This window comes from Macaca fascicularis, chromosome 17 (assembly GCF_037993035.2).
Source record: "Macaca fascicularis isolate 582-1 chromosome 17, T2T-MFA8v1.1".
Taxonomy (NCBI): Eukaryota; Metazoa; Chordata; class Mammalia; order Primates; family Cercopithecidae; genus Macaca; species Macaca fascicularis.
Window position 1 is genome coordinate 29134437 of NC_088391.1, and position 25086 is coordinate 29159522.

Consider the following 25086-nt stretch of genomic DNA (forward strand, 5'->3'; position numbering starts at 1 on the left):
CAGGTTCTTAGGCCCCACTTTCAGAAGCAAGAGTGTCTTCTAGACTTCAGAATAGAGAAAGTTGAACAATAGAGACCATGTATCAGAGAGTCACCCATGGGCAAATTCGTTGGGAGGAAGTCCTAGCTCCAGTTCAAATTCAAGGTTGTCTTTGCAGATTCCCAGGTACTAAAAGGATTTTAGGAGTTCAATTATTGGGCAAGAAGAGGAAAGGATCCCAGATTTAAGGACCCCCTCATCAGTATCCCTTGGGGCTGGGAAGAAGAGTGGCTGGTTTTCTATTAGGTAGGGGGCCCAGATCATCTAATAATCAGGGCGATCTGGTGAGGCAGAAGATGATGCCAGCAAGAAAGACCTTGGAGGGCCTGGAGGGCCTGCTGAATTCTCCATAGGCAGCTTTTCACATGCTACCTGAAGGCAGCCACTGGGAGGTTTTGAAAGAAGATACTAGGTTACTCCACACTAGCACTTGCCAAACTAGCTAACCTGGTGAGAGAAGCTGCTAATTGTAATAGAGGCAGAATGTTATCTGTACTATTTAAAACAGTTTTCCAGGGGGAAATGAGGACAGGCCAATGCAGCCAGAAAGCACTGGGTGTTGGCTTTGCAGAAAGCTTAGTTATACTTAGGAACAGGGTTGCCAGGTGTCCTGTTTTGAACTGGACAGCATGGTATTTTAGCTTCTAGCGTGTGAAAATGCAGTAAATGCTTGTTTTTTTAAAAAATCATTATTGCGGCCAGGCACGGTGGCTCACGCCTGCAATCCCAGCACTTCAGGAGGCCAAGGTGGGTGGATCACCTGAGGTCAGGAGTTCCAGACCAGCCTGACCAACATGGAGAACCCCATCTCTACTAAAAATACAAAAATAAAAAATAAAAAAATTAGCCAGGAGTGGTGGCGCATGCCTGTAATCCCAGCTACTCAGGAGGCTGAGGCAGGAGAATCGCTTGAACCCAGGACATGGAGGTTGTGGTGAGCTGAGATCCCGCCATTGCACTCCAGCCTGGGCAACAAGTACGAAACTCCATCTAAAAAAAAAGAAAATCATTATGGCCAGGCATGGTGGCTCATGCCTGTAATCCTGGCACTTTGGGAGGCCGAGGTGGGTGGATCATGAGGTCAAGAAATTGAGACCATCCTGTCCAACGTGGTGAAACCCTGTCTCTACTAAAAACACAGAAATTAGCTGGGCATGGTGCTGCTGTGCCTGCAGTCCCAGCTACTGGGGAGGCTGAGACAGGAGAATTGCTTGAACCTGGGAGGCGGAGGCTGCAGTGAGCCAAGATCATGCCACTGCACTCCAGCCTGGCGACAAGAGCGAGATTCTGTCTCAAAAAAAAAAAAAAAAAAACCATTATTATTTCACATGTGCTTTATATCTTATGTTTTGATTTATTTTTAATCAGCAGGGGTTTGTAATTTCAGCTTTTAGTTACTCCTGCTGTTAAGTATTGAATGGACAAACACTACTTAATACAGCGTTACACTTCTTTTGAAATGTGAGGAACTCTTTTATTTATCTGTGTGCAAATAACATGTTCCAACACTACTGTTAAGTATTCTGTTAAAGTACAAATCTATCCCTTAGGAGGGGAGGGTACACTCTACAAGAAGTTTTTTCCCCCAATCTCTATGGGGTGGTTATTTTTGTAATCCTGTTTATGGACAAAGCAGGGAAAACACAGTCATCTCTAGGGCAATGATAAGAGCTAACGTGTGTTGAGGGTTTACCATGCGCCTGACAGTATGGGCACTCTGTATCCTCTACCTCCATCCTCACAGAGATCCCGTGAGGAGGAGGGTCCAGTTACCGCCATTTTACAGAAGAGTAAACAGGTTCAGGGAGATTCAGTATTGAGGCCCCAAGCCTGGAAGTTATCCTCCATTTCTCTTTTCCTCTTAGGCCCCTCCTCCAATTTATTAACAAGTTCTGTCAGCTATAACTCCAAAATATATTTTTAAAATATGACCTTTTTTCCTACCCTAGCTCAAGTCCTCATTATCTTTCTTGCTTGGATGTCGCATCAGCCTCCAAACTGTCCCCTGGGGCCACTCTTACCCTTAGTACCATCTTCCTTCCACACAATGGGCAGGGTGGGGTTTTTTGTTGTTGTTTGTTTGTTTTTTGAGACAGGGTCTAACTCTGTTGCCCAGGCTGGAGTGCAGTGGTGTGGTCATAGGTCACTGCAGCTTCAATCTCCTGGGCTCAAGTGGTCCTCTTACTTTAGCTTTTCAAGCAGCTTAGGCTACAGGTGCACACCACCACACCTGGCTAATTTTAAATTTTTTGTAGAGATGCAGTCCCGCTATGTTTCCTAGACTGGTTTTTTGCTTTGTTTTGTTTTGTTTCTGAGATGGAGTCTTGCTCTTTTGCCTAGGCTGGAGTGCAGTGGTGTGATCTTGGCTCACTGCAACCTCCACCTCCCGGGTTCAAGCAATTCTCCTGCCTCAGCCTCCTGAGTAGCTGGGACTACAGGCACCCACCACTATGCCCAGCTAATTTCTGTATTTTTAGTAGAGACAGGGTTTCACCATGTTGCCCAGGCTGGTCTCAAACTTCTGACCTCAGGCGATCTACCCACCTTGGCCTCCCAAAGTGCTGGGATCACAGGTGTGAGTCACCATGCATGGCTGCTAGGCTGGCCTATAGTGGTCCTCCTGCCTCAGTCTCCCATAGTGTTGAGATTATAGGCATGAGCCACCACTCCTAGCCCAGAGTGATCTTTCTAAACTGTATATCAGATGATGTGCTCTCCAATAGCTTCTCTTCATATTTAAAATAAAACCCAAAGTCTTTTCCAGGACTTACAAGGCCTTACATAATCTGGCTTCCCTTTGCTGCATGCAAACTCTTCATTCATTAATTCAACTAATATTTACTGAGGTCCTGCCATGTGCCAGACACTCATAGCTGCTAGCATATTGCTTCTGTACAGAGCTCACATTCTAGTGGGAAGAGACAGTAATCAAAGAAACACAAAGTATGTCAGGTGGCGATAAGTGGCATGGAGAAAAATGAAGCAGGAAAGGAGACCAGGGAGTGCTGTGAGGCAGTGAGAGGCCACCATTTGTAATAGGATGGCCAGGAAGACTTTCCTGCGAAGGTGACATCTGAGCAGAACACCTGAAGGAGAGGAAGGAGTGAGCCAAGTAGACTTTGGAGGAAGAACATTCTAGGCAAAGGGAAAAGCAAATGTCAAGGTGCTAAAGAAGAGGCGAGTTTGGCATGTGTGAGGAATAGCAAGGAGGCTGATGTGGCTAAAAGTAGAGAGCGCAGGCAGAAGTCAGAGATGGCTTAGCCATGGGTTGGGGAAAGGGTAGACCTGTAGGAATCTGTTGGCTCCCAACCAAGGGACTTGGACTAAGTGGGTGGGAAGCTGGGGAAGGGATGTAAGCAGAGCAGTGGTATGATTGTGTAGAAGGATGATGTGGCTGTTGGGAGACAGGCTCGGCATCAAAGACAGAAACAATAAATCATGGTGGAATGGGCTAGAATGGTGGCCACGGAGGAAGAGATAAGTGCTCAAATGTTGTTGAATGAATAGTGAATAAATGAACTCGCTCAATGATGGAGCCAAAATGCACACACAGCAGTCTGACTTGAGTGGCCTTGCTCTTAGTAATGGTGAACAAAAACTAGGAGAGAGGGGCTGCTGCAGCCCCCTTGGAACTTTCCGGTTCTGCGATTTTAGCAGCTTCCCTTCTGTGGGGTATGCAGGGAAGAAGGAAAATACTCCTATAATGGAAACTTTATTGGAAAAGGCAGAAGGTAGAAAAACATCCGCATCTGGAAGGACAAAAAGCCCACCAGGCAACCAACCAGTCAATCAGTAACAGTGTACAGGCTTGAGATTGGGGTATTGATCAATGGCCACTTAAGCCACACACAATCACTATGTGTGATTTTTTTCCCAAGAGAATGCATTAAAAGGAATGCTTTGGAATTAAAAATTAAAATTTTTAAAATTACCCCTTTTAAAAATAAACTGAATAATTTGTAAAACTGTGGAGAGTATGATGATGAACACAAAGGCTATGACTTTAAGTCACCTTTTCTGGGAAAGCAACTAGTTTAGAAGATTAAACTATGCAAACATAAGGCAAAGATTCTGGGCCGGGCGCGGTGGCTCACGCCTGTAATCCCAGTACTTTGGGAGGCCGAGGTAGGCAGATTGAGACCATCCTGGCCAACATGGTGAAACCCCGTCTCTAAAAATACAAAAATTAGCTGGGCATGGTGGCATGTGCCTGTAATCCCAGCTACTCAGGAGGCTGAGGCAGGAGAATCACTTGTACCTGGGAGTCAGAGGTTGCAGTGAGCTGGGATTGCGCCACTGCACTCCAGCCTGGCCACAGAGTGGAACTCCATCTCAGAAAAAATAAAAAAATAAAAAATTTTTTAAAGATTCTGAACCATCCATTCTCTGGGTTGCACTTAAATTTTTAGCTTCATTAGGGATGACTTGGAGCTGCTATGCTTCTCATGTAAAATATATTCCTCCATGTTATTTTCCATTTGCTAATCAGTTGGATCCATTTCAGTCAACTGTGCCTTTGGAGACTTGGTTGCTTCTTTTGGAAGCTTCTTTCAAAGTTTCTTTCTTTAGTTGCTTCTTTCAAACTAGGTTACAGAAACAAGAGCTGAATTAGACACACAGCTGCAGAAAGCAGATTTCTATTTTCAAATTTAAGATGGAAAATATGAATATTGAGAGTATTTCTTTCATGTTGAAATCAAGCAACTTTCTTGGTAAAGTTATATTTCTTAATGCAGTCAGTAATTGGTGAGTGAGGTGACCACATGCCCTGAGGAGGCAGGTAGGCCCATCTAGAGCAGAAGCTGAGCTTGTGCAGATGGACCTTTGACCCTAGCTCTGTTCCTCATAGTTGGATGACCCTGGCCAACTCACTTCACCCTGTTAACTTTCCTCATCTGCAAAATTCGTGTCTCCAAAATTCCCTTGTGAGGTTGCTGTGAGGATGAATTGAAATGATGTGTGTGGTGTCACATGATTTGCTTGATCAATGGAAGTTATTAAGTTGTTGGCAGTCTACTTCTTGCTTTTGTGGAGTTGTATTTTTGTTCTAGCTCTGTTATTCACAGATGGGGTGACTATATCATTTATCATCCAAACTGGGAATGAATAAATGAAAATGAAAGATTAAGTGGAGGAGAGTCTGGGCTCAAAGGTGTGGTCAGGACTCTTCCCAGGCAAACCTGAACATATATGGTCACCTTCCCTAATACTAACGTATAGTCAGACTGGGCAGCCTGTGGGAGAAAGCTAGCTGCCATCATTCTGCCACCCACTGCTGGAGGGACAACAAGGCAGAAGCAGTCTGGTGGGCCAAGCTAGACCTTGTCTGTGTTGGGAAGACTTACATGGTGTGCTGGTAAAGAACTAACAGCTGCTGGGCACAGTGGCTCATGCCTATAATCCCAGCACTTTGGGAGGCCAAGATGGGAGGATTGCTTGAGGCCAGAAGTTTGAGATGAGCCTGGTCCACCTAGTGAAACCCTGTCTCTACAAAAAAAAAAAAAAAAAAGTTTAAAAAAAAATTAGCCAGTCCTGGTGACATGTACCCATAGTCCTAGCTACTCAGGAGGCTGAGGCAGGTGGATCACTGGAGCCCAGGAGTTAGAGGCTGCAGTGAGCTATGACTGCGCCACTGCACTCCAACCTGGGCAACTGAGCAAGACACTGTCTCAAAAAATAAAACAAAAAGACTAACAACTTGGTCTTTGAAAAATATTGAGTGGCCAAGCACGGTGGCCCATGCCTGTAATCCCAGTGCTTTGGGAGGCCAAGGCGGGTGAATCACTTGATGTCAGGAGTTCGAGACCAGCCTGGCCAACATGGTGAAACCCCATCTGTACTAAAAATACAAAAAATTAGCCGGGTGTGTTGATGGGCACCTATAATCCTGGCTACTCGGGAGGCTGAGGCGGGAGAATTGCTTGAACCCAGGAGGTGGACGTTGCAGTGAGCTGAGATCAGGCCATTGCACTCCAGCCTGGGTGACAACAGTGAAACTCCATCTCCATCTCAAAAAAAAAAAAAAAAGAAAAGAAAAGAAAAAAAGAAAAAGAAAAATTATTGGATGAAGAAGCCTCTTCCCTTCCTCCCCCACCACTTTATAATTTGGCAAAGGACCTCCCTCTGTGGAGCCTAGATTGTTTTCTAGGAGATAAAAACAGCCAGCATGTGCCAAGATAGCATCAAACCTGCAGGGGCAGGTGAGGACTCCAGAATGGGGTTATAAGCAGGTCTTTTTTTTTTGTGAGCCAGGCTACATGCCAGGCTTTATGCTACTGTGTTTATTTCTTTTTGTTACTTGCCAGCACAGTGATACTAGAACTTGCAGACATTTAAGGGTAACTGGTACTACTTTAAAATACCTTTTTCCCAGGCTCCCACTGCAGACCTTCAAAATCCAAGTCCCCCAAGATTCTGTATATTTAAACCGGTATCCAGAGCAGTTTCTATGACCTCAAAAGGTTGGGAAACATTGCCGTCACGTTTAGAAAAGTCCTTTAAACTTTTCAGCTTTGACTTAGTTGTGGATGGATGTTGAAAAATGCCTTTTGTCATCCCATTGCCTGTACCTCAGATATGAAAGGAAGAAATGACCCAAAGAGGCTTTGATGACGCCAAGATCATCAGTAAGAGAGTCTCAGGAGAAAGATGAGTCTCCGGGCCAGGGGCCAGGGTTTGTCTCTGCTTCTGGCCCCTGCAGTTACTTGGGGACTCTTTTTCAGTGTCAACCTCAGAGAAGCTGAGCTTTATTTGTATTATAAAAGCAGTGATTCCCTGTCCCTATACTTTATCAATCCTTTCTCTTCTTTCCCCATCATTCTTCCAGAAAGAATTGTTCATACTCCTTGTCTCCACTTCCTTAATCTTAATTCACTTCTGACTGGAGTGGAATGAAGACTGACCTGGGTAACCTGCCCTATGTGACTGTGGGCAGGTTAATGAACTACTCCAACCCTCAATTTCCCCACTGACTTGTAAAATGAGGTAATGCAAGAAAAATTTCCAATATAGTCCCTGGCAGATAGTAAATACTTATTTTATTTTATTTTATTTTTTTGAGATGGAGTCTCACTCTGTTGCCCAGGCTGGAGTGCAGTGGCACAATCTCGGCTCACTGCAACCTCTGCCTCCCGGGTTCAAGTGATTCTCCTGCCTCAGCCTCCTGAGTAGCTGGGACTACAGGCATGTGCCACCATGCCTGGCTAATTTTTGTATTTTTAGTAGAGACGGGGTTTCACCATATTGGCCAGGCTGGTCTCAAACTCCTGACCCCAGGTGATCTGCCCACCTCGGCCTCCCAAAGTGCTGGGATTACAGGTGTGAGCCACCTCATCTGGCCAGTAAATACTTCATTTTAACCCTTTCCCTTCCTCTACCTTTGGCCCCAAAACAGAGATAAAATTTCTTTTCCTAAAATCATTAGTAACATAATTGATTTTTTTTTTTTTTTTTTTTTTGAGACAGTCTTGCTCTGTCACCCGGGCTAGAGTGCAGTGGCACGATCTCGGCTTACTGTAACCTCTGCCTCCCAGGTTCAAGTGATTTTTTTGCTTCAGCCTCCTGAGTAGCTGGGATTACAGGCATGTGCCACCACACTTCGTTAATTTTTTTGTATTTTTAGTAGAGATGGGGTTTCACCATGTTGGCCAGGCTGGTAAAATCATTTTTTCTATCATTTTTCAGGGCTCAATTTACTTTTTTTTGGTCAACATTTAAGACTATACTCAATTATTGAAATTCCTATTATTTTCCTGTATTTATGCCACTTTTTCTAGCTTTTCCTTCCTGGTTCCAAAAACATCACCTCTAGCCTGCCTAGTATTAGAGACACTCCCTGCCCAGTGTCGCATGGGCAGTCATTTAACAACCATGATATCCTGGCCCCACATAATCATTTGCTCCCTAAATAGGACTTGTATGAATAGCCACACAAGGATTTAACTGTCTTTTTCCTTTACATACACCTTACATTTAGGTGTATTAATGAAATTATGCAGCCATTGAAAAGTATCATGTTGAAAGCTATGGAAAGATGCAGAAGTGATTAACATTGTCAGTAGATATAGTGCAATGCAAAATGCTACATGTTAAAAATCAGGGTGAGGTACTATTCATCTTAAGGCGGCACTATAAAGGCTGGGTGCAGTGGCTCATGCCTGTAATCCCAGCACTTTGGGAGGCTGAGGTAGGCAGATCATGAGGTCAGGAGATGGAGACCATCCTGGCTAACATGGTGAAACCCCGTCTCTACTAAAAATACAAAATATTAGCCGGGCGTGGTGGCACATGCCTGTAATTCCAGCTTTCAAGAGGCTGAGGCAGGAGAATCGCTTGAATCCGGGAGGTGGAGGTTGCAGTAAGCTGAGATTGTGCCACTGCACTCCAGCCTGGGCGACAGAGCAAGACTCTGTGTTTAAAAAAAAAAAAAAAAAAAATGAAGGCATTATAGGCCAGGTGTGGTGGCTCAGGCCTGTAATCCCAGCACTTTGGGAGGCCAAGGCGGGCAGATCACCTGGAGTCAGGAGTTCAAGACCACCCTGGCCAACATGGTGAAACCCTGTCTCCACTAAAAATGCAAAAATTAGCCAAGTGTGGTGGCATGCACCTATAATCCCAGCTACTTGGGAGGCTGAGGCAGGAGAATCACTTGCCCTCAGGAGGCGGAGGTTGCAGTGAGCCAAGATTGGGCCACTGCACTCCAGCCTGGGTGACAGAGGGATACTTTGTCTCAAAAAACAAAAAAACAAAAAACAAAATAAAAAAAAAAGGCACTATAGCTGCCTAACACAAAGATGATAGAATCTCATCTCTATGCTGTAACCACACACAACCACACCAAAGATCCCCCAAGGAAAACATGAATAGAGAACACTGGCAAATGAGAATTTAGCATCACTTTGCTACAAATACTCCAGTAGCTGGGCCTGAATGCTGTTTCAGGCTTCCAGACTGTAGGCTTCCTCTGTCGCCCAGGAATAAATAGACTCTTAACGTTAGTGAGAGCACATTAGACATTAGCCAAGTGTGGTGGTGCGTGCCTGTAATCCCAGCTACTTGGGAGACTGAAGCAGGAGAATCGCTTTAACCTGGGAGGTGGAGGCTGCAGTGAGCCGAGATCTTACCACTGCACTCCAGCCTGGTGACAGAGCAAGACTGTCTAAAAAAAAAAAAAAAAAAAAAAGGGCCGGGCGCAGTGGCTCACGCCTGTAATCCCAGCACTTTGGGAGGCCGAGGCGGGCGGATCATGAGGTCAGATCAAGACCATCCTGGCAAACACGGTGAAACCCCGTCTCTATTAAAAATACAAAAATTAGCCGGGCGTGGCGTGGTGGCAGTCGCCTGTAGTCCCAGCTACTTGGGAGGCTGAGGCAGGAGAATGGCGTGAACCCAGGAGGCGGAGCTTGCAGTGAGCCGAGATTGCGCCACTGCACTCCAGCCTGGGTGACAGAGCAAGACTCCGTCTCAAAAAAAAAAAAAAAAAAAAGGAAATCTCTGATGACTCTTCAGGAAATTCTCCTCATTTTAAGAGTTATGCTATGCTGTTCTGTGAAAATGAAGACTACCAGCACTTCTGTGGAAACTCTAGGAAGAGTCTGACTATCGGAGAAGTATGGTAAACCTTGCTGTGTAAAGAAAGGATGGAAAGCCACTTTGTTTGATAAAATAAAATGTATTGAAGTGCCTATTTTGAGTAAATTAAAATTCAGAGTACTTACCATTTCAGCTGGTCTCAACAGCAAATTTTTAGAAGTCTGAAATACATCAATACTGTGAAATAGACTCTTACTTCCTTAAGACATTCATGAAATCACTGGGTTAGGTACTAGGAATGCAATGATGAGAAAACACACATACACACAAACACACACACACACACAAAATCCCAGTTCTTATGGGGTTTATAGTCAAGTGGGAAAACAAACATTAATCAAATAATTACACAAATAAATTTAACGAACCGCAGAGTGCATGATCGAAGAGCAGTATGAGATGGTATGAGATGATTAACAGAGTCTGTTAATTGGCCAGAAACATCTGGGAAAGTTCACCTGAGACTGTCAGTTGTGCTATGGTTGGAAGATGGGGATGGGAGGTGGCTGGTGAGGACCTCGTAAGGGAAGGAACTAAGGGTGCATGAGCCTGGCTGCTGGAAGCAGTATGAGCCTCAGGTAACACAAGGGCTAACCCAAATGCCAACAGAGAGTAAGGATTGTGGGAGAGGAAGAACTGACATGCCTCTCAAGTATTAAAATTCAGTTTTCATCATTTAAAAATACAATAACAATAGGCAAACAGTTTGTGTTTTTTACAGGGATTGTAAGAGTCAATAAATGATCACTGAACTACTAGAAGGGTCCTAAAACTGAGTATTTGAGGAATTCCAGAATTTAAATACTGGATAGAAAAGGATGACCCAGCAAGTATTCCTGAGTCTGAAGAAAAAAAGCCAGGAATGAGTTTAGTGTTACTAATGGCAGAGGAAAAGAGGGCCTTTTAAGAAGGAGGCAGTGGTACTCAGAGTTGAAGGCTACCAAAAGATCAAGGAAAATGAGAACTGAAAAAATATCTGTTGGAGTTTGCAACATGGAGGCCAATGACCTTCACAAATGCTTAAAATGCACTGATATTGTATAATTAGTTTCAAGCATCTTCTGAATTATCTGTATCTTTTGCCTGATTGGGGGGGGTGTGGGTTGCTTTAGATCAAATTCCACACTTCTAGAGATGTGGGGGCATTCTAGCAACAGTCCAGATAGTGTTACAAATAAGACCATTATAAGATAAACACATTTTAACAAGGCATTTATTACCCAATGCTTTAATATTAGAGAGACCCAACTGGGCTCATGTTAAAAACAATGAAGCATCTATGTCTTATGCAATGCTGTATAGGAAGTATCTGATAAGTTTAGATCCTCAGAACCAAAATTCTATGCATTGGTCTATTGTCTTTATTTAAGACAAAGAGAGTGTGCTTAAGGTACAGGTATCTACCAGCTACTGAAAACTGCAGAACCCCTATCCATGATGTATCCTTATTTATAGAACGCTCTAAAAATGCTCTAAAATCTCCCATAAAACAGGATGAAAGTAGTTTTCTAACCCAAAATGTTATCATAATTGACACTTCCCAGGGTAAAGATTAGCACATAATGATGAGTGAGCTCAGAAATATTCAAAATAAACCATTTAAACAAATCAAGCTCTCCAACAATTGCAAATATACAGTATCTATTAGTCTTTAGCTGAATTAATCATTTCTTAAGGCCCTCATAAAGTTACTGTTTGTAAAAAATAAAATTCTACATTTATGGGAATTTAGAAAAACATTTAATTGTCATAATTGAATGTAATTAATCATTGTTAAAATATCAAAGCAGTATAATACATTTCAGAGAATATATATGTAATGATTTTTAAAACTCTAGTAGAGCATACTCCAAAATGTAGCTAAGCAATCTATTAACACTGGCCTTTTACACAACACAGTTACAATCATTCTACTAAGATAAATTGGCTGGGTGCAGTGACTCATGCCTGTAATCCCAGCACTTTGGGAGGCCAAGGTGGGTGGATCACCTGAGGTCAGGAGTTCAAGGCCAGCCTGGCCAACATGTCGAAACCCCGTGTCTACTAAAAATACAAAAAATTATCCAGGTGTGGTGGCAGGCACCTGTAAGCCTCGGGAGGCTGAGGCAGGAGAATCACTTGAACCTGGGAGATGGAGGTTGCAGTGAGCCAAGATTGCACCATTACACTCCAGCCAAGGTAACACAGCAAGACTCTGAGAAAAAAAGAAAGATGAATCATACATATGATTGACATACAAGCAAATTATATGTATTCACACGTATATAATTTCCTTTTGGAAGATTTTAGGAAAATATTTGTCACAATTATATTTTATTTATAAATTGAGTACTTTGACAAAATATATATTAAATGGTTCAATAAGACTGAACCATATATGCTGTACTTTTATATGTTGCATTTTAAAAAATCTGTAATTTTCAATAACAAATCTCAAAATACTAAATTTATTAGCTTGGCACAGTGGCTCATACCTGTAATTCCAGCACTTTGATTGGTTAAAGCAGATGGATCACTGGAGTCTGCGAGTTTGAGACTAGCCTGTGCAACATGGCAAAACACCATCTCTACAAAAAAAATACAAAAATTAGCTAGGTGTGGCAGAGGGTACCTGTAGTCCCAGCTACTAGGGAGGCTGAGATGGGAGGATCCATTGAGCCCATGAGGCCTACGCTGCAGTGAGCTGCAACTGGGCAATAGAGCAAGACATTGTCTCTAAATAAATAAATAAATAAATGTCTTCCCTTTAAATCTTGGACCTAGTCTCAGATCGATCTTTCTAAAAATTTGCTTTCATTCATGCATATTATTCAGTGGCTCCCCACTGCCTACAAAATGAAGTTCAGCTCTTTGTTCTGACATGTAAAACATTTCAATATTTGACTTCAAACTTTATTTCCAAAGCAGGCCATGCTCCTCATCTCCACCCTGAGCTTGTGGTATGTTCCTCACCTTGAAAGCGCTTCCTCTTTCTCTCCTTCAAATCTTGTGATTTTTAAAGTTACAGTTCAACTCCCACCAACTTCCCTTATGAAATCTTCCCTTATGCTTCTGGTGCCTTCCTCTGGCCTTGTCTTCATCACTTATTTTGGGTTTTAAACAACCACTATTATGTACTGACTAACAGTACTCGTGCCCCCCCCCCCTTTTTTTTCTTTTTTGAGAAGTGTTCTACGAAGGCAAAGTTAGGTTTCCTGCTGTAAGCAGGAAGGGAGATGCACACAGAGAAGTGGGAATCTCAGGAGATGGAGTTTTGCTCCTGTTGCCCAGGGTGGAGTGCAATGGTGCGATCTTGGCTCACTGCAACCTCTGCCTGCCGGGTTCAAGTGATTCTCCTGCCTCAGCCTCCTGAGTAGCTGGGATTACAGGTACCGCCACCACGCCCAGCTGATTTTTGTATTTTTAGTAGAGACTGGGTTTTGCCATGTTGGCCACGTTGCTCTCGAACTACTGACCTCAGGTGATCCACCTGCCTTGGTCCCCCAAAGTGCTGGGATTACAGGTGTGAGCCACTGTGCCCGACCTTGTGTCTCTTAACCGAATGGGAATTACCTTTGATGCCTGGCACAATCCTGAGAATTACAAAATCTGAGTGAGTATAAAATTATAAGCATATGCTAGTATTACCTTACCTCTGACCTATTTTACTTTATTCTTACAGTTTTTCTATCTACAGAAATAGTATAACTAAAGGCCAAATTTACTATTGCTTAAGTGTCTCTCATTCCCTTTCAAAGCTAACTGATCTTGCTGTTGTCTCCATTTAATGCATACTCTTCATTGTGCAACTGAAATATACAGAGTCTGGAATTTTCCTCAAATCAGGGACTAATTCCCTTTAATTTCATCAAGTCTTAGGTAAGTTCCTGTGTTTTGTGATAAATGCATTTTTACCTTCCTTTTAATGGAATATTTGAATGTTCAATTTCTCCAAAAAGACAGAACTTTAAAAAACCCAAAAAACAGTAAGGTCTTTCTTTCACTGAGTTTGATGTTTATTGTTTTTCTCTCCTTTCTCCAAGCACAGAGGAAGAGGTATAAAAGCAGAGGGATACATGCTTTTGAAAAGCCACCCTGGGCTAGATGCAGAAAAGCAGAAATTATGGTGCTAGCTTCCTTTACTGCATAGGCAGTTTAGCTCTGCTTAAGACTATTGTACTTGAGTCCTAAGTTTACAAATCTAGGGAAATCATGCTTACAAATGAGCAAGGTTTTCTTTTTGCAGATAACAGCACCAATTACTTATTAAACACCTACTATATGTCAGACACAATGTTGGTTGCTTTATATGTTACCTAATTTTCATGATCAAATGTATCATGATTCCTATTTTACAAATGAGGAAACCGAGGCTTAGAGATGCTAAGTAACTTGAACAACTAGTAAATGGCAGAGCTGGAGTTTGGATGCAGAACTGATTCCAAAGCCTATGCTCTTTTCTCTACATCTTGCACTGTCAGTGTCTTTTAGTGGCAGGAATTCTCACTGGGGAATGTTGGGGTTTGCATTTATAACTCTGGCAGCTAAAGGGAAGGACAGAATAATAATAAAAAAGTTCCACTGTATCTGGGGAGGCTTACCAGACCCCTTCCCCTATGCACAGTTGCTCCAGGCTTTGTTATTAGATGTTCCTCACTCTGACAATTTACATTTCAGTATACACTAAATTTGGCACTGTCCCTTTTATTATGGAACATCTGATCACTTCTGTCTGGGTAGAGGGGGAGGAGGGCTGAGAAGTTTTTTTTTTTTTTTTTTTTTTTGAGACGGAGTCTCGCTGTGTCGCCCAGGCTGGAGTACAGTGGCCGGATCTCAGCTCACTGCAAGCTCTGCCTCCCGGGTTTTTACGCCATTCTCCTGCCTCAGCCTCCCGAGTAGCCGGGACTACAGGCGCCCGCCACCTCGCCCGGCTAGTTTTTTGTATTTTTTAGTAGAGACGGGGTTTCACCGTGTTAGCCAGGATGGTCTCGAACTCCTGACCTCGTGATCCGCCCGTCTCGGCCTCCCAAAGTGCTGGGATTACAGGCTTGAGCCACCGCGCCCGGCCGAGAAGTTTTTATCTTTGTCAAGGCCCAGGATGAAAACACCAGGAAGTAAATCAATGCAATACCATACATTTTATATTTAAAAATATAATATGTATATTTTATATTTAATATTAATATATAACACATATAATATGTAAACATTATTTAATATTATATATTTTAAGTATATTAGAAATTCTACCCTGTAAAAATACATTTCTCGGAGGGGCCGGCGGGAGTGGGGGGAGGGTGATACATTTATCACACAAGATGAAACTTACATAAGATTAGATATATCTATAATCTTAGTGCTGTGCTGATATATAAATTCCAAGTTTCAGCTGTTAGTTACTTATTTGAAGATCAAAAAAAGGAATTTCAGTGTGACAAGAATGTTGACAATCCCTGTGCTATCTCTACTAGGATCTAGTTCCACCGTGCTCTTCCAGGGAAGGATGTAGCTGTGTATGCAGGTTTTAGTTGGACAGTCATCTTTTTGTAGTCACATGACCTGTGGCAGTTTCCCAGTCGCTCTTCTGTGTGTTAGGACCATGGGAGGAGAGAAAAGGTTATTCTTCCTTCTCCATTTTTTCCACACTTAAGATAATTTTTTTTTTTTTTTTTTTTTTTTTTTGAGACGGAGTCTCGCTCTGTCGCCCAGGGTGGAGTGCAGTGGCCGGATCTCAGCTCACTGCAAGCTCCGCCTCCCGGGTTCACGCCATTCTCCTGCCTCAGCCTCCCGAGTAGCTGGGACTACAGGCGCCCACCACCTCGCCCGGCTAGTTTTTTGTATTTTTTTAGTAGAGACGGGGTTTCACCGTGTTAGCCAGGATGGTCTCGATCTCCCGACCTCGTGATCCGCCCGTCTCGGCCTCCCAAAGTGCTGGGATTACAGGCTTGAGCCACCGCGCCCGGCCCACTTAAGATAATTTAATATACTGTGTTTTCTAGTTAGTATTTAATTTGTGTAATAGTCTAGAGATTGCTATACAGATTTAATGTGTTTTACACTTAGTTGGGCAAAAGCTTATTAGTATCTACCACCACTGAGATCTAACTACATAAATATGTATTACATAATTATATTAAGGATGATTTGTGGGTTTTGAGTGTGAACCCTAAAAATCTGAGCCAGGTCCCAGTTAATTTAGAAAGTTTATTTTGCCAGGGTTGAAGATAAGTGCCCATGATACAGCCTCAGGAAGTTGTGACGTGCCCAAGGTGGTCAGAGCAATTTGGTTTTGTACACTTCAAGAAGACATGAGATATCAACCAGCGTATGTAAGATGAACACTGGTTTGGTCCAGAAAAGGTAGGATAACTCGAAGCAAAGGAGGGACAACTCAAAACAGGGAGGGGGCTTCCAGGTTTTAGGAAGAGGCAAATCACTGCATTCTTTTGAGTTTCTGGTTACCCTTTCCAAAGGAGGCAATCAGATATTATCTCAGTGAGCAGAGGAGTGACTTTGAGTAGAATGGGAGGCAGGTTTGCCCTAAGCAGTTTCCGGAAGCTTGACTTTTTCCTTTAGCTTAGTGATTTTGGGGCCCCAAAATTTTCCTTTCACATGAGTTAACTGTCCACTCTTGTGAAATATCATTTAATATTAGGATATCTGAAATGTTTCCATATGGCTGGGTGCAGTGGCTCACACCTGTAATCTCAGCACTTTGGGAGGCTGAGGCCCAACGAACACTTGAGCCCAGGAGTTTGATACCAGCCTGGACAACATAGTGAGACTCCATCTCTACAAAAAATAAAATTGGCCAGGCGTGGTGGCACATGTCTGTGGTCCCAGCTACTTGGGAAGCTAAGGGAGGAGGATCACTTGGGCCCGGGAGGTTGAGGCTGTAGTGAGCCATATCGTGCTACTGCACTCCAGCCTGGGGGCAGAGCTAGACCCTGTCTCAAAATTAATCAACAAACAATGACAACAAATAAATGAGATGTTTCTGTAGATCACTTTTTTAGATCTATAGTTTTAGATCTATAATTTAGTGATTTTTTTAGAAACACTAAATTAATTGAGATGGAGTCTTGCTCTGTTGCCCAGGCTGGAGTGCAGTGGTACGATATTGGCTCACTGCAGCCTCCATCTCCTGGGTTCAAGCGATGCTGCCTTAGCCTCTCAAGTAGCTGGGACTACAGGCATGTGGCACCATGCCCGGCTAATTTTTGTATTTTTTTGTAGAGACCGGGTTTCGCCATGTTCGTCAGGCGGGTCTGGAACTCCTGACCTCAGGTGATCTGCCTGCCTCGACCTCCCCAAGTGCTGGGATTACAGGTGTGAGCCACCGCTCCTGGCCTAAAAACACTAAATTTAAGTAAGCAACTGGGGTGCAGTTTTGTCACTGACAGTTATGGTGCTGTAGAAAGAACCCGTATCTGGAATCTGCCTTTAGCCTCAGCTCTGCCTCTTGTTTTTTTACCTTGAAAAAGTCACTTCACCTGTTTTCTCATCTATATAGGATGAAGATCATAATTTCTATTACACAGTGTTCTTAAGAGACTGAATGATGGAAATTAAAAGAAGTGTTCTACGAAGGCAAAGTTAGGTTTCTTAGAGCAGGAAGGGAGATGCACAGAGAAGTGGGAATCTCAGGAGACGGATGTGGCCAGGGGCTTTTTATGGGGGTTGGGCTAAGCATTATTAGTCAAGAAGCTGAACTGCTATATATGGTAGATCTTGAATACAGTTTCTCCAAAATAACCTATTTCCTCCCCAAACCCAAACTTCCTCAACTAGGATCGAACTCAGTCCTGCAGCATGTTCTGAGATTCTGTACTCGCCTCACTTCCCCCAAGATTGTAAATTTTGGAGGGAGCTATTCCTTCATCATCCATGTTTGCATCCTCCACACCGTTCATAGTTAAGTGCTTAGTACATTTGCTATTGGGCAAGGTCCTCAAATGCAAGGCGGACGTCAGAAGTCAGGTTAGCGACTGAGTAACTGCTCGTGGTGGATAATTTAAAGTCAATTTGAAAGTTCATCCTTTCCCCCAAAGGCAAAAACAGGCGTTCCTTTTCTTAAAAGAGAATTTTAAACAGAATTGGGTCTCTGGTGTCCAACCTAAAGCCCTCAAAGAAAGAGGGTCACGGTTGGGGGTGGGGGCGATGGGGGATACTGAACCCTCTTCTGGTTGCGCCTTGCCCTGAGCCCCCGGCTAGAACCCTGGCGCGCTCCCAACGCGAATCGGTGACTCCGCAGGCCGCGCAGTGCGGAGGTGCCCGTCCCACCCTCCCCCTTGGGGGGTGCGGGCTCCATCTCCCCGAGCCGCTGGGGTCGGCTTCTGGTCTTGAGATGCGGATGAAGTGGTGTGAAGGGTTGGGCTTTTTTTTTTGTTCCTAAAAATGCAACGAACAAAAAAAAAAGTACAACAATCCAAACCCAACCATCTTAATTGCACGGCAGCTTAACTGGGAGACTTTCTTCCCGGGCGGCCCCACCCAGGACGGCGCCGCTTCAGTCGAGCCCACCGTCTGGGCGAACAGCGTCCACTTCCCGGAGCCGCGGCCCAGCCCCTGCGGGAGAGTTTCGGGCGCGCGCAGGCCTCTGGAAGGTAGAAAAGCCCGCAGCCCCGCCCTCCCCGTCCCAGGCGGCCCGCGCGGGTGGACGGCGGGAGCCGGCGGCGGTTGGAGACGCCGGAAGGAGCGCGGTCTCACCTCCCGGCTCCCTCCGCTGGGGCTAGGCGCGGCGGGGAAGGCGGGACGCAGCGAAGCGGGCCGGGGAGGCGGGGCCCGAGGTGCAGGCGGAGGCGGGCGACGGGGAAGGGGAAAGTGGCGGGGGAGGGCAGCAGAGGGGGGGGACGGCAGGGGGGGACGGCAGGGGGGGAGGCGGGCGACGGGGAAGGGGAGGAGAAGGGGGGAAGGGGAGGAGAAGAGGGGAAAGGGAGGAGAAGGGGGGGAAGGGGAGGGGAGGGGAGGGGAAAGGGGGAGGGGAGGAGAAAGGGGGAAAGGGGGAGGGGAGGGGAAAGGAGGAGGGGAAAGGGGGAGGGGAAAGGGGAGGGGAGGGGAGGGGAGGGGAGGGGAGGGGGCGGGGCGGGGCGGGGCTCGCCGGAGCCGCGAGTCCATTTTGCGGCTGTGCCTGGCGCGTACCATGTGGTCCCCACGGCTGGAGGACAGGCGGTCGCGCTGCCTCTCCCACTCGCCGGAGGTCGGAGATAAGTACCCGCCGCCCAGCTCCTCTCGGGAAAGCGGGTGGTCCTCGAACCTGCAGCGAGGGTGGGGACTTGCCCAGGTCAGCAGGGAACTGCGTGGGGTGGGGCTGGCGAAGGCCGTCTGATCTCCAGTCCCGGCAGCGCGGCACTGTCACGGGCATGGGGAGGAGCGGCTTGCGGTGGGCGCCGGAGCAGTGTGTCTGTGGTCCAGAAAACCTGCGCTGCCCGGAGCCTTTCGGGCCCCGCTACCAGCGTCTCCACATTCCCTAGAAAAGAAAAGATGGGTGTGGGCCGTAGGTTAGAGCGCGCCGCCAGCGTCTGGCGCTGACCTGGAGAGGTTGCATGGCGCCGGGGGAGGGCGCCCTAACCGAGAAGCTGCTTAATACAAAGAGCTCCAGGCTCCTGGCGTTTGACCAGGTCTAAACACCCTGGCTTTATTTTTGGGGGCGATTGAAAAAATTGAGGGTCAAGATTGGGGTCCTGTGCAAATAAATGCGTTAATACTGTTCTTTTTCTTCTCTCTTTGCAGTAGCCTGTAGTTCGTTAGTCAAAACGTGAAAAAAAGACCTGCTTTGCCCTGGGAAATAGTAACCCTGCCAAATACATCAGCTTATAGGAGACAGAGGTAAAATACAACAATAATTTTCCTATGTTATCCTTTTTTTTTTAAACACCCAATTTCAATAGGCCCCGAATGGAACTGTGTGTAGAATACGTATGTTCCCATCCACTTTTCATTGGTGGTCTTTGTTCTTTTCATATTTTGTTAAAACTTAGAAAAATAGAATCCACGTTTAGCATCTATTTATGTGGTATTTGTCTTAAATATATCCAAACATTTATATTGCAAAGGAAGAAAGGAGCTTCCACACTTTTTTCCTAGTTTTTTTTCCCTTCTCCTATGCTTAGGGAATTGTCAGGCTGCTAGGGCTTATAGAACAGGGCTTGAGTTTTCTAGAGACCTTTATATAATAGGCATTTTTAAAGCAGAATTTTATTTACATAGGCACTCCTTCTAGTAGAACTTGATGGAGCTGTTAACTGACTATACTTCCTTCTTACACAATGGGAGCTTCCCCATCCTTCCCTAAAAATACATTTTTTTTCCTTTCTACCAGCTGGCTTACTAAACCTCCCTGGGAAGTCCTTGCCTAACACCGGGCTGTTCTGTTCATTCTATACATTTATGATAGGTTATCTGGCCTTAATTCTGCCACAGCTTTTATTCAGATATGCTCATTTTCATGACACTGCTTTGTACCTGACACCCTATATGTGTTTTGCTTTGCCTTGAAATCACAGTTCAAGTTTAGAACCTTTTCTTGCTTGATACACTGGTGCTCCACAATAACACCTTAAATGTGTAGAGTTTGCATATATGTAATTAAACCTTAAGTTTGTATAGTTTTGTAGTTTATGGAATTCTCACACATTACTGTAATACAGGAGTTATTGAAAAATTATTTTTAGGCAGCTAGAAAGGGTAAAAGAGTTCTCGGTGGAATTTTCCTTTAATAAAAAGCAGCTCCCGGCCGGTGACTTTGGGAAGTTGAGGTCAGGAGTTCAAGACTAGCCTGGCAATATGGGGAAATCCCATCTCTACTAAAAATACAAAAATTAGCTGGGTATGGGGGTGTGCACACCTATTAATCCCAGCTACTTGGGAGGCTGAGGCAGAACCACCGCTTGAACCCAGGAGGCAGAGGTTGCAGTGAGGCGAGATCGCGCCACTGCACTCTAGACTGGGCAACAGAGACTCTGGTTACCAAAAAAAAAAAAAGCCCCCAAACCATTTATTTTCTAACAGAAAGCAGCCTGAAAAGTCAAGCTGCAACCAGAAATATGCAGGCTAGAAGCTTTTGTATGTAAATGTCGCCAGCTATATCTGGAAGCCAGGTACATTCAGTATGGGGTTTCTTGCTTCCTTTTCCTTGTCACCTATGTGAACGTCTTGGCGATCACTAGGTAAAACCACAGGTGCAGGTGTCATGGCGGGCCCCAGATAGAAGCCACATTTGCATAACAAAATTAGGATGGGAGGGTCAGTCTTTAGCCGGGCTATGTAAATGGTACACCTGGTCAAACCAATCCCCTGGGCTCTGTGTAAATCACCACCTCCTTGCTCTGTACAAAATCGATTGCTTTTCACCTCAGACCCAGAGACCCTCTCTTGGGTGACCTTTCTCAGCATGAGGAACCTTTCTCTGTTAAACTTTCCGCTCCTAAACCCACTCGTGTGTGTCCATGTCCTGAGTTCTTTCTTGGCTCGAGACAACCACGGGTGTATCCTCCAGACAATGGAGCCATTTCATTATGAGGTAAATAGTATAAAATTCGTTTTTTAATTTTTTTCCAAAAGATGGGATTCTCAACTGTGTCTTGAACTGGGCTTAAGTGATCCTCCCGCTTCAGCCTTCAGAGTAGCTGGGACTACAAGTGTATGGCACCATTCCCAGATATAAAAATCCTAATTCTATGAAGGATAAAACTGGTTCTTGAACACAGGTACTCAAAAGCAGGTTTTGTGCTTTTCCCTTCACTGGAGAGCCTGTTAAACCTAGTTTGTAAAAACTGCAAAATTTTAGAAGGGATTTTAGAGAACTTATGATTAAACCTCTTCATTTTATGAATAAGAATACTGAGTTCTTGAGTCACTTTCTAGATATAGTGCTAAGGTCTAAGAATTAGAAAACTCAGGCTCTATGATGCCTAGTTTGCTGTGTACAACTTATAAGTCTCCATTTTTTGAGTGGTGGGGGTGTCTTAGTTTTTTTGACTCCTAAAGTTAGGTGTTTTGATGATTTCTAAGATGCTTTTAAGCCCAGTATTTCTATTCCTATCCCATAAATTTTATTACCATTTATTGCCTATATATGTATGTATATATAGGTAAGACACAGATGCAGACTAATGTTAACTGCCTTAAACTTTTATATTTTAAACTCGAGTAGGTATGGTAACAGGTGTGTCTTATTCTTGGTTTTTTATTAAGTCCTATAAAAGTAAGGTTTTCTTGTAAGGTTAGGAACTGCATCGAGAGGTGGACCACTCTAATACATCATTGGTTAGAGTTCATAAAGTGATATAAACCCTTTCTAGAGAGAAACCTAGTCATCTTTTGAAGAGCCTTAAAAATGTCCTTACTGTGGCCGGGCGTGGTGGCTCACGCCTGTAATCCCAGCACTTTGGGAGGCCAAGGCGGGCAGATCATGAGGTCAGGAGATCGAGACCATCCTGGCTAACACGGTTAAACCTCATCTCTACTAAAAAATCAAAAAAAAAATTAGCCGGGCGTGGTGGCAGGCGCCTATAGTCCCAGCTACTTGGGAGGCTGAGGCAGGAGAATGGCGTGAACCTGGGAGGCACAGCTTGCAGCGAGCCGAGATCGCGCTACTGCACTCCAGTCTGGCGACACAGCGAGACTCCATCTCAAAAAAAAAAAAAAAAAAAAAAAAAGCCTTACTGTTTGACCCAAAAGTACATTTAAAGGAATTGTCTTAGGAAATAATCAGAGCTGTGGAGCAAGACTTTTCTCTATAAGGTGTTTATCTAAATGTTACAATACCCAAAAAATAAAAAGAAAACTCACAAACAAAACAACACAACAAGAACAACAAACCCATAAATAAGCAATAAGAAAGCATATCCACAACATGGACTGTCATGTTTTTCTAGAATATATAATGATAGGGGAAAGGCATGTAATAAAATAAGGGGACAAGATACGAAATTGTATTCTACCAGTTTTGTTAAAATGTGTGCACATGCACAGACACATAGGATTGGAATAAAGACATCAAAATAATAGTAGTGGTGATTTCTTGCTGATGTGATTATGGGTGGCTTTTTCTCTGTATTTTCTGAATTTTCTATAATAAAAAGAAGTTGCTTTTATAATTTAAGAAGACACAAAAGCTAGTTGCGTGGATAACTTCGATTTCAGTATGGTGTCAATATTTTATGGTTTTAATTGCGGTAAGAACATTTAACATGAGACCTATCCTCTGCACAAATTTCTAAGTGTACAGTACAGTAGTGTTAACTGTAGACATGAGCAGATCTCTGAAACTTATTTTTATGTGACTTTTGTAAAGTATTTATCATACCTTCTAGAATAACAGCACCTGGCCAGGTGCAGTGACTCAGGCCTGTAATCGCAGCACTGTGGGAGGCTGAGGCAAGGCGGATCACCTGAGGTCAGGAGCTCGAGACCACCCTGGCCAAAATGGTAAAACTCCTGTCTCTACTAAAAATACAAAGAATTAGCTGGGCATAGTGGCAAGTGCCTGTAATCCCTGCTAATTGGGAGGCTGAGGCAGGAGAATCACTTGAACCCAGGAGGCAGAGGTTGCAGTGAGCCAAGATCACACCATTGCATTCCAACTTGGGCGACAGGAGCAAAACTCTGTCTCAAAAAAAAAAAAGCAGGAAAGAGTCAAGGCTAAACTGTGGTACAGAGAAGAGAATGAAGGAAAAGGAAAAAGTTTTTCTTAGTGCTCTGAACTAGCGAGGTAATGAATGGCCTGGTTTATATTTTGAGAATTTCATCTTAGTCTGACAACCGTTTGTGAACTTTCTGAGTAGGTGAACTTTCCAAGCCTAGTGAACCTTCTGTACTAGCTCTGTTTTGCCTTGTCAGGGTCCCTGCTAGAAATATCTTGGAAATTTTAACTACTGTTCATTCTAGGATAATGCCAGAAAAGGTTGGTTACTTCCTGTCTTATATGGACACATAGGTAACTTTTATATTGTTTGCAAAAGCCACATAATTATTTTAGATACTATGTGTAATATATTAATTTTCATATTTAGAGGTATCTGAAACCTGATGTTTCTTACTTTGTCCTGTGTTGATCATATACATCACAGAGGTGCTATATGTAATATATTAATTTTCATTTTTAGAGATTATATCTGAAACCTGATCTCTGCGTCTTACTTTGTCCTGTTTTGATCATATAAGTCACCGGGACAGTCTCTAAAAGAATGAAGAGTAATGACACATTGATAGAGAGTATTTAAAATAAAAACTTTATAAATAATTTTCATATACCTTTTAAAATAGCTGTACAAATGAGAGAAACTAGTATGTATAAGTCGTTTGTCAGAGGTTACAGACTGAGAGCCAGAGAAGTATGTCAGTCTCCTCACAGGTCTGGATTCAGAGACATCCAGTAATACATTAAAAAAAAAATTTTATGAAAGATGAAACCATAGGCTGGTCATGATGACTCATGCCTGTAATCCCAGCACTTTTGGGAGGCCAAGGCAGGAAGATACTTGAGGCCAGGAGTTTGAGGCCAGCCTGGCCAACATGGTGAAACCCCGTCTCTACTAAAAACATAAAAATGAGCCTGACGTGGTGGCAGGCACCTGTAATCTCAGCTACTGCTCGGGAGGATGAGGCAGGAGAATCGCTTGAACGCAGGAAGTGGAGGCTGCAGTGAGATGAGATCGCACCACTGCACTCCAGCCTGGGCGACAGAGCAAGACTCTGTCTAAAAACAAAAACAAAAACCATACTACAGCAGATTAAACTTCTTATGAGGCTTATATTTAGCTCTTTTCAAAGTTTTACTTTTTAAACTCAATATGGTTTTCTTATAATTGGCTGTTTAGTTTTTCCATCCATTTTATTGTGAAAATGTTCAAACAGAGAAGACTCAGGAGAATATTACAGTAAGTATTCTTACATCCTCTACCTAGATTTTAATAGTTGTTAATAAGACCCTTACTTAGTTTCAAGAAAACATTTATTAATGGATCTCTGTCTCTCCTTTTTTTGTTTTTTTTTTGAGATGGAGTCTCACTCTGTCGTCCAGGCTGGAATACAGTGGTGCGATCTTTGCTCATTGCAACCTCTGCCACCTGGGTTCAAGTGGTTCTCCTGCCTCAGCCTCCCGAGTAGCTGGGATTACAGGTGCCTGCCACCTTGCCCGGCTAATTTTTGTATTTTTAGTAGAGACAGGGTTTCACCATCTTGGCCAGGCTGGTCTTGAACTCCTGACCTCATGATCCACCGGCTCAGCCTTCCAAAGTGCTGGGATTACATGCATGAGCCAATGCACTTGGCCTAATGGATCTCATACTGAAACAGAGTTAGGTACAGTGGCTCATGACTGTAGTCCCAGCTACTCTGGAGGCTGAGATGGGAGAATATAGTACACTATTTGAAAATAAAATTAGTGTGCTCAGAGGAAATGATTTTTTTTTAATGAGCCATTTTATTATAGGAATTATTTCGAAGTAACATTTGTGACTCTCAGTTCAGTAA

At 43.8% G+C, this 25086-nt stretch overlaps 2 protein-coding genes across 17 annotated transcripts in view; one reads left to right on the top strand and one right to left on the bottom strand.

Moving 5' to 3' along the window:
- TRIM13 (tripartite motif containing 13) overlaps positions 1-25086 on the top strand; it is a 75749-nt gene that overhangs the window by 41047 nt on the left and 9616 nt on the right. For 2 of the 13 annotated variants that reach the window (XR_010582388.1, XM_045377050.1), the window contains exons 1-3: positions 18719-18808; positions 19342-19437; positions 22926-23040. Coding sequence is in view for 5 of the 13 variants with exons in the window: in XM_045377050.1 (XP_045232985.1) it covers positions 23038-23040 (3 nt within the window). In the remaining 8 variants the exon portion in view is untranslated. Of the gene's footprint in view, positions 1-17834; positions 18216-18249; positions 18399-18718; positions 18893-19341; positions 19438-22925; positions 23041-25086 lie in introns of those variants that run through there. The other 11 variants (XR_010582390.1, XM_065532961.1, XR_010582389.1 and 8 more) reach the window with 9 other exon arrangements.
- Positions 2502-25086, bottom strand: part of LOC123569763 (uncharacterized) — a 145889-nt gene continuing 123304 nt past the window's right edge. For 3 of the 4 annotated variants that reach the window (XM_074022059.1, XM_074022058.1, XM_074022060.1), the window contains exons 5-8: positions 18751-19078; positions 13086-18000; positions 12105-12197; positions 2502-11824 (exon numbers count right to left, since the gene is read on the bottom strand). In XM_074022059.1, coding sequence (XP_073878160.1) covers positions 17735-18000; positions 18751-18973 — 489 coding nt within the window. In that variant the 5' untranslated portion in view covers positions 18974-19078 and the 3' untranslated portion in view covers positions 2502-11824; positions 12105-12197; positions 13086-17734. The remainder of the gene's footprint in view (positions 11825-12104; positions 12198-13085; positions 18001-18750; positions 19079-25086) is intronic. The other variant, XM_074022061.1, reaches the window with a different exon arrangement.